Source organism: Lathyrus oleraceus, chromosome 3 (assembly GCF_024323335.1).
Source record: "Lathyrus oleraceus cultivar Zhongwan6 chromosome 3, CAAS_Psat_ZW6_1.0, whole genome shotgun sequence".
Taxonomy (NCBI): Eukaryota; Viridiplantae; Streptophyta; class Magnoliopsida; order Fabales; family Fabaceae; genus Lathyrus; species Lathyrus oleraceus.
Window position 1 is genome coordinate 151441758 of NC_066581.1, and position 8875 is coordinate 151450632.

Here is an 8875-nt window from a genome sequence, read left to right on the forward strand (position 1 = left end):
TAAATTTATTTTATTTTAAATTTTAATTCTAATTCGTCAACAAGGGTAAAAAAAATAGTATATTTGTTTAGTACTTTTGAGTTTTAGTTAGATATCAATATATTTAATATAAATAAAAAATTCAATTTATTTTAAAATAAAATAATATGAAATTGAATATTATTATTTCATTGGATGAATGTAGCAGTATCCAAGTAAATTCAAGGTATCACAATGTTCACCAATAATATTCACGAAATTACAAACAATGAAAGAAAACGGATTTTACATAAATTTTTTTTTAATCTTTTGTAAATTATGAAATTATGATGGGTAAAATCGTCAACCAAACAAAGACTAATCTGCTTGTTATTTGCATCAGAGTCTGTAAATTTAGACAGAGCGATCAAGACCTAAAGCACTACAACTACACTCGCCGGACGGAAAAGTGACCCCATCTCCACGGCGTTCTAAAGGTATCATCGCCGTATTCTCAATTTTCATTTCCGATCCCTTCCTTTCTCTTATTAACCGCATCGATCCCCAATTTCCATCATCATTAGAAATTTCAATGTTCTACATCACAAATTCATTATACCGACACATATTCTCACAGATGCGATATTTTTTACTTGATATGGTTTATGAGTTTTCAGATCGGGGTTTTTTGTTTCTATGGTATGTTTTTATGTATCAATTCTTTAGTCTTCTGATAATGAGATCGTAACGAAATTGTAGAATATCTGATTATTCACGATCTATTTGGATTTTCAATTGTAAGTGTTAATGAGAAAATTGGAAGCTAGGTTTACAATATAGGTCAAATGCAGATGATGCAGCTGTAAATTTAGTTGTGAATTGTGATGTGGCCATGCAGTTTCGAAAACCTTTATGATATTGACGCAATTCCGGTTAGGCTATGTTTGGATCGATGGAGCCGGATGAAGCGGTATGGGATGGAAGGAATGGAGTGGTGTTCCATTGTTTGTATCATATAAAATCGGATGGAGCAGAGTGGAATGGGATGGTATGGATTTCATTTCATTCCATCAGTTACCACTATATTTCTTCCCCTCAAATATGAGTGGAATGAAGAATTTGTCTTGGTCCGTCCTAAAATTTCAAATGATGGAATGGAATCTTCATTTCTCTCTGTTTCGTTCCGCTCCATTCCACTCTGCTCATTTCCATTCTGCTTTGTTCATTTTATGATTTCCAAACATCATAGTCAGGCTAGGAAAAAAACAATTTAGATTATGATAGAGTTTAGCTAGTTGATTTTTTTTACCCATTTTTTGTGCATTCAAACTTGAGGCTTTGATGGTATGTTTAGTTGTGATGGCCAAGTCAAATTTTGGAGTGTGCCAGGATAATTTTAAGATTGATTATTGTGATGTAATCAATTTTGCGGTATCACAAACCAGGTTATTACTCACTAGTGTTTTTTTGCCGTGATGTTACAGATGATTGATGATAATGATCTGGGTTTCTTTGCCAATTTTCTCGGTGTTTTCATCTTTGTGCTGGTGATAGCATACCACTATGTCGTGGCTGATCCAAAGTATGAAGGAAACTAGGGAAGTTTTGAAGTTGAAGATGTAATTTTATATTGTTGTAGACTGAGATGCTTTGCAAATGGAATTCAATGTGATAGAATTATGAACTTCAGTTTGGAATATTAATGCTAGCTTGCTACTAAAACTTTTATAAACATCAATTGAGTACAACTTTATTTATTTATTTTTGATATACTTGCGTGCATGGTAGTAAAAATCCCGATTTTAATTGTAAAATCTTATGATTTTGCGATTGTGCTCGGTGGATATGAGTACGCATAATCTGTTTTTGGTTGAATCGTGTGGAATTGCCCCTTTAAAAGTGGAATTGTATAATCTAAGATCTTTCAATGTTTCTGCGATTATGGTCACAGTGGTGGAACGCAGTTTTAGCAGCTTTAGCTGTTTTGTTTGAGACTTGTCAGTTTGGTTTAAGGTTTAAATCACGTGAAGTGTTATGCTGCTGTTATGTGAATGTTGCTATTTTAATTACATAAGTATTTCAAGTTTTAACTACATAAGTGTTATGCAGCTGGGCTGTTTTCTAAGCTATGGCAGGTAATTTAAATTTATAGTGGTGAAGGCTTGGGTCTTGAGAGGGTGCTCCTCTCAAGGTATCAGGTTCGAATCCCGCTAGGTGCTAACAAATCCTGTATTGGACCAAGTCCATACGAAAGGCTTTAAACGGGCCTCCCGCAAGTGGATAGTGAGATTGATCCCCTTGGATTAGTCGATCGCAAAGTCGGATACCAAGGTTTCAAAAAAAAATTTACAAAAAAATTTACAGAAGTGTTTCAAGTGTGATATAAGATTTTTTTTTTCTTATAGTATTTGATATGCATATATATGAATTTTTATGCATATTTTATTTTATTTTATGAATTTTGTATAATCTACAATTAGTGTTGCGATTTCACAATTTACAAATCTACTTCCGTTTCCCAATTTTGCATGAATTATCGATTTTAACTACCTTGCTTGTGTGTGCTTGCATACCTATGCTTTGTGGTCAAGGAGCTTTCACAAACAAGCTAATGAAAAAGTGAATTAAGTTTAGAAGGCTTGTTAGATAATGTGTTACTATATCACGGTGCAATAACAGTCTGAGCAAGATAGTGTTTTTTTTTCTTTGGAGTTTCTAAATACACCTCTTCCCTTTATGGACTTTGATATTGCATGCATGTCATTTGTGAGTTTGGGCAAAGATATCACTGATATGTTTGCATTTGCCATGGATGCTAGTTAAAAATCCCAATTTGAATTGTAAAATCTTATGATTTTGCGATTATGCTTGCCCTCAGGGATTATAAGTATCTCTTTTTAGTGGGACCGTGTGGAATTGTCCATGTTAGTCGTGGAATTGTATAATGTACGATCTTTGAAACGAATTAAGTTTAGAAGGTTTGCTAGATGATGTGTTACTATTATATGTTGGTGCAATCACAATGTGAGCAATATAGTATTGTTTTATTTTTCTCTAGAGTTTCTAAATAGACCTTTCCCTTTATTGACATTGATATTGCACGATCTTTGAAACGAATTAAGTTTAGAAGGTTTGCTAGATGATGTGTTACTATTATATGTTGGTGCAATCACAATGTGAGCAATATAGTATTGTTTTATTTTTCTCTAGAGTTTCTAAATAGACCTTTCCCTTTATTGACATTGATATTGCACGCATATCATTTGTGAGTTCAGGCTAAGATATCACTAATGTGTTTGCATTTGCTTGGATGCTAGTGCTACTTTAGTGCATTGAAGAATAAGGTGATTTATTTAATATACAGTTGGTTGATACCACATCAAGGATTGAATTTTCTTTTTAGGGTGCCTTAATCATCAATTCATGGAGTTGAATCACTTCCTCTTTTCAATTGGATGAGTTTGTACAAGATACTATCTACATGTCATTGGTGATAACTTGCAAGCCTAAAGTAAATCTATCATTTTGGAACCATAGTGATAGATTTACTATGAATACAAAACATTGATCTTAAAGTAGATCTATTTGAAGTTTGTTTCACTCGAGGGGTTCTCCCATATACATAACTCTTTTATTTCACTCTCAATCTTCACTATTTCTCTCATCAAACTACTTGTGCAGAATCCCAAGCAGCTGTAATGAAAAAGCATCTGGACTTTAAGCGTCTCCTCGTCTTTGTTGGTATGAGTTTTGTCTGCAATTTCCTCTAGATGTTGGAGGAAAGAGTTTGTAATGCTATCAACCTCTTCATCTCTGCTCAAGATCCTTAATATGTCTGCATTGAGATATTCTTGTGACTCGAGATCCTGAGCAACATTTAAGTTCTTCAAATCACTTTCAATTTTCTTAATAGACTTCATCCTTGTTATCTCTTCCAGGCTTTTCAATATGGGGTCAACTCTGTCCTTAAAAATCTTCACATTCTCATTCCCTCGACCTTGGATGTCCATCCAAATTACTCCATCTTTCTGTGCCAATTGTGTGACATGCTCCATTGAGTATGCCACAAAAAGCAAGAGATCTACCATCCTTGATAGAGATTTCAGCATATTGTTGTAGCAGGTATTATGAAATGGTAGGAACCAGAAATTTGGCTCCACCTCAGCTTCTTCTGTAAATCCTCCTAATTGACGCACAAGAGATTTGAGCTTCTTCTGCTCTTCTCTCAAGGCTTGGTAACTTGAAGATGGAATCTCTCTTTCGCTAGGGGTAATCATTGCAATGTGCTTAATGCAGTCCTGAAGTGTTCTCAAGGTTTGAGAAAGTTCTGATTTTGCTAGAGTTGCAGCTCTTGAGGGACTTAATATGATCTCTACGACGATAAGGCAAGTGAGTCCTATTGTAGCCTCGGCCATTCTAGCAACTCCAAATTCAGTCGGAGTACTATAGTTCTTCCTACCAAGGATCAACAAGGCCCCTAAAACTGCCGAAATTGCCCCAGATTGGCCATACATTCTACTGTGCCTTAGAAAAGAAGCGAAAATGACCCATGGTATAAGAGCTAAGAACCTTAAATCCACAACTCCTACATATTTTTGGAAAATGAAGCTACATATGATCCCATAGATTGACCCTATAGCTGTTCCTTGTACTCGTGAATTTGCAACTAAGAATGTCGGTTGTCGTCCAGTCACAAAACTGATTGCAATTGTGAGCCCTGACCAATATGCATTTTTCCTGTCATATAGCAAACCAAGTAACACAGCAAGGCCTAATGACAGAGAGGACTTGAATGCAAAGATCAAGCCTTTGTAGCTGGGAATCAAGTTCTTCAAAAGCTCACTGATCTTGTTGAAGCACCATTGGCAGCAATCACTGCTTTTCTGAGCTTTCTTCAGCGCATGGTCAGTTTTCTTTGAAATAGACACGTCATCTACGAGAAGTTGCACACAGTATAAAAAGAATGAGGTTGGAAGATCTTTGTAGGCTATGGATAGGTATTTGTTGAAAATGCCCTGTTTCATTTCTTGAGCCGTGGTTACATCAAAAGGAACAAAGCACTTAGCTTGCTGATCTAATTTTTGGCTGATTTGTTCTCTGCAGTCGAGCAGAACACCTCTGAGCTCTTCATCTATACCACCAACAGGAAAAGACATGCCGCTCGATAGAGCAATGTCCATTCCTCTTATCGGTATATCCAAGTCTTGCAGTTTCTCTTCCAGGTCAATCCGAGAGTTGGAAATTATTGTTTGAGGTCGTTCCCAATACACGCCATCCTGTATAGTTAAAAAGTCAAATATTTATCAGTTTATTTGCAGCTGCTAGGAAATTAAAAACTGAAGCTACTTCAGTACTGAACTTGAATGCATGATTAAGCCTTTGTTTAACTTACCAGTGTAGTTGTAACACAATGGAGAAGCTTGGCTCCTGTTGTGGAGAGGTACTTGGCTTGAGTTTTAAAGCCAACAGCAGTTGAGTTATCTGAGGCAGAGATAGCCTCTATATTGCAGTTTAATCTCTCAGATGTATTCTCAGTGTATAATTGGTAGAACTTCTTTGCCTGAAAGCAAGACAATGTGCGAAGCGCGTTAATGTCATTTTTAACGGAAGAAGTCAATAAAGACAATAATTTTCATTTTTACAAGAAAAGTGAGCTTCTGCATGAAATTTTCTATAGGCTATAACTCTATCAAGATATGTTTTTTTAAGTTCTTAGCATCTTGTTGAGGAATATACAAAGATTCCTCTTGAATCTTTAGGTTATATATGTGTTGTTTCAAGAAATTTTGTTATATGTGTGGTAATGAAACAGACATAATAACTTGGTTGTGATAGTAAAATGTTAAGATTTTTTCTTACTTTCCAGTAAAAAAAAACAAAGATTTTTCTTACTTGCATCAAATTAATATTTGAATACTGTGATGTAAAAGGTGTCAAAGATGCATCGATGAGATCAGAGAAACAAATTGACATTAGTTGTGGCTTTTTTTTTCATCCGTTCATTAATTTGTTTCTTACTACAAATTATTATGCAAAATGCTGGGAGAATGAACCAAATGTCTTTCTCTTCATGCACATATACACAAACACTCAGAGACAAATTGGCATGCACATATACACAATCCTTGAGTTATTCTTATAAAATATGTCAATTCAACCATTGCTTAATTTCATATATTTTACAGAATTTATTAAAGTTATATAGTTAAATTGAACCATATGACAAATGATATAGTGACATAAGAAAACACAGAGATTACAGCTTTCATGTATTCTCTTCTCAAAAATATCCAAAGGTGTTGAGTTGGACTCCTGAGGTTTTGGAAGTACTATTATACCAATTATAATGCTTTTGCCACATTTTGAAAGCGTTATAAAGATTAATTATATCGATCATAACGAGAGAGATCGTGCTCAACATGATACAAAACTTCTCTAGAAAAAGAAATTACAATATTTTAAGAATATTTAAGGAAAATGCCATTTGGAGTTTTGTGGGATATAGGCAAGATTAATTTCAATCAAAATTTATTTTAAAATAATTAAATATAAAAAATTTATATATGATTGAATAATAAACTTTTCACAACAATTTTCATCTTCTATATAGATTAATCTCATGGATTTGGCAACACTCTAACCATTGGCAAAACTCGCATTCAACCGTTTAAAAGACGGTTCGATGCATTTGAACACATAATTTTTGATTAAGCCGGAAGAAACTAGAATCATCCGATTCAAATACGCGTAGTTTTTTTGGTTTTTTAAATTCAATATTTATAAGGCTAAAAGAAAAGTTTAAGTTACCTCATAGTAAGCAACTCGAGGATAAGGTAGCAACATGGCCAGAACAGAAGCTATAGCTCCAAGTGCAGTGGAACAAGCCACATGAATTGAATGTGTAGCCACACCTTCTTCCGCACCATATATAACTGTACTCACATATATAATCACAAGCTGTCCATAAGCAATCCTTTTAGTCAACAAGTTCGTCGATTCCGGTAACGCGACCACAAATGTGCCGACCGCCACAGTCAGTGCAGCCATGTAGTCGCCGAAGTGAGCAGGTCTTATAACTTGCATACTAAGTAGAGAAAAAAGCATAACCTGAATGGTTGCACATAGAACATGCCAACAACCTTTAACTGTTTCACCAAGTGTTGCATCAGATACTATGAGAATTGTTGTCACATAAGAAATAGATGGAAATTTAATGTAACTCTTTACATGTTCAGGGCTATATAAGGCAGTGACACCAACTATGCTGCATGCTAAGGTTGTTCTTAGAGCAGAACCAAGACGAGTTTGGAACAACTCTGATCTTGTTTTAGCAATTGTTGATGTTGTTGATGACATAATGATTTGAGGTACAAGTAAATTATGAGGTGAAGTTTGGGAGATTTATAGTAACTTGAGGAGTGAGTGAGTGTTGAAATTTTGTATTCTTCTAATAAATGATAGATAGTGACAAGTAACATTTTATATGTTAAAGATTGTCCGGCTTTTTGAGTTCACCTTTTGGGATGGTAGGTTAAGTCTCTTGTGAAATGAAGTTTTTATTAGAAAAAGGTAATAATCATGTGAAAATAATTTTTAAAAATGTGTACAAGATTCTTCAATACTCAATTGTGTGTGGATGATGAAATTACGGTGTATATGTATACTCTACAAAATGAAATGACCTTAAAAGCATGTGAAAGATACTTTTCTAGATGAAATGAGGGTTGTATTCAAATATATGAAATATACTTCTCAAGATGAAATGACCAAGAATAACAATGTGTTCAAACATGTGAAGTATATTCATCTAGATAAAACAACGATCAATGCATTGATCAAACATGTGAAATATACATTTTTTAGATGAAATATGTTCAAACATGTGAAATATATTTCGTTAGATGAAATGATTCTTAATGTATCTAAACATAGAATTATATTTTAGATGAAATGAGATCAATGTGTCCAACTATATTAAATATATTTTCTTAGAGAGAAAGACATTTCTTATAAATTTTCCTTTAATAATATTAGTTTGTCATTCTTTAAAGTAACTCATTTTTTTCTTTAAATATCTTTATAATAAAGAAAAAAACATGAAATGAGGGAGAAAATTCAACACTTAATGAGGTAATGGCCTCTAATACTTTAAAATAAGTACTAAAAAAATTTTAAAATATGAACTTACTAAAAAGACATACCTAAGAGTTAAAAAAATAAAGTTGGAAAACGAGGATAAAACTATGATTTGAAGAGGGAGGTGCTTTTTCTAGCCTAGAGAAAAACTATTTATTTAATTGGAGTAGAGAGTAAAAAAAATTGATTTTTTTTTACATGAAATTTATAATTAAGAATTAGAAAATAATAATAAAATTAGAAGGAAAAAGAACCAAATACTTATAAATGAAGATACTTCTTCTAACTTAGCTTCCTCTTATGATTCAACTTCTTCAACAATATTTATTTTTGATACTTAAAAAAATGTAATTGAAAATTAGAAAACAAGAATAAAATTAGGGAGATCACACATAAAAAAATATATAACAAACAATTAAAAGACAACACTAAAATTAGAAGGAAAAAAATCATAAATTTAGAGAGGAAGATACATCTTTAACGCACCCTTTAATATTATTAATATTATTGTCATGCTTTAAAGTATCTAATTTTTTTTTTCTTTAAATATCTTTTTGATAAATAAAAGTCATGAAATGAGAGAAAATTAAGGTGAGATATTTCTTATAACTTATCCTTTAATATTATTTTGTCATCCATTTTTATTTCTTTAAATATTTGTAAGATAAATAAAAACCATGAAATAACGGAGAAGAAAAATTCAACACTGAGTGATGCAATCACTTCAAATCAGGGCTTCAAAAATTAGACGGAATCGGTCCGTCGAATTGATCGAACCGAG

At 33.1% G+C, this 8875-nt stretch overlaps 2 protein-coding genes across 2 annotated transcripts; one reads left to right on the plus strand and one right to left on the minus strand.

The window, feature by feature from the left end:
• Positions 1-267: 267 nt before the first annotated feature.
• Positions 268-1715, plus strand: LOC127125915 (dolichyl-diphosphooligosaccharide--protein glycosyltransferase subunit 4A). Its single transcript, XM_051054773.1, has 2 exons — positions 268-455; positions 1443-1715. Exon 2 carries the CDS (start codon positions 1443-1445, stop codon positions 1554-1556), a length of 114 nt encoding a protein of 37 aa, XP_050910730.1. The 5' UTR covers positions 268-455; the 3' UTR covers positions 1557-1715.
• A 1667-nt stretch (positions 1716-3382) lies between these two features.
• LOC127125914 (uncharacterized) lies at positions 3383-7343 on the minus strand. Its single transcript, XM_051054772.1, has 3 exons — positions 6766-7343; positions 5351-5518; positions 3383-5234 (listed from the first exon to the last, which is right to left on the minus strand). Exons 1-3 carry the CDS (start codon positions 7312-7314, stop codon positions 3540-3542), a joined length of 2412 nt encoding a protein of 803 aa, XP_050910729.1. The 5' UTR covers positions 7315-7343; the 3' UTR covers positions 3383-3539.
• Between the last annotated feature and the right edge of the window lie 1532 nt (positions 7344-8875).

Bases quoted from the DNA above. Each gene is read 5' to 3' on its own strand.
- LOC127125914 (XM_051054772.1), bottom strand. From the start codon at position 7,314: ATGTCATCAACAACATCAACAATTGCTAAAACAAGATCAGAGTTGTTC. The intron at 5,519-6,765 runs GTAACTTAAACT...TCTTGCTTTCAG, and splicing joins CTCGAGTTGCTTACTATGAG to GCAAAGAAGTTCTACCAATT. The intron at 5,235-5,350 runs GTAAGTTAAACA...TTAACTATACAG, and splicing joins ATTGTGTTACAACTACACTG to GATGGCGTGTATTGGGAACG.
- LOC127125915 (XM_051054773.1), top strand. From the start codon at position 1,443: ATGATTGATGATAATGATCTGGGTTTCTTTGCCAATTTTCTCGGTGTT.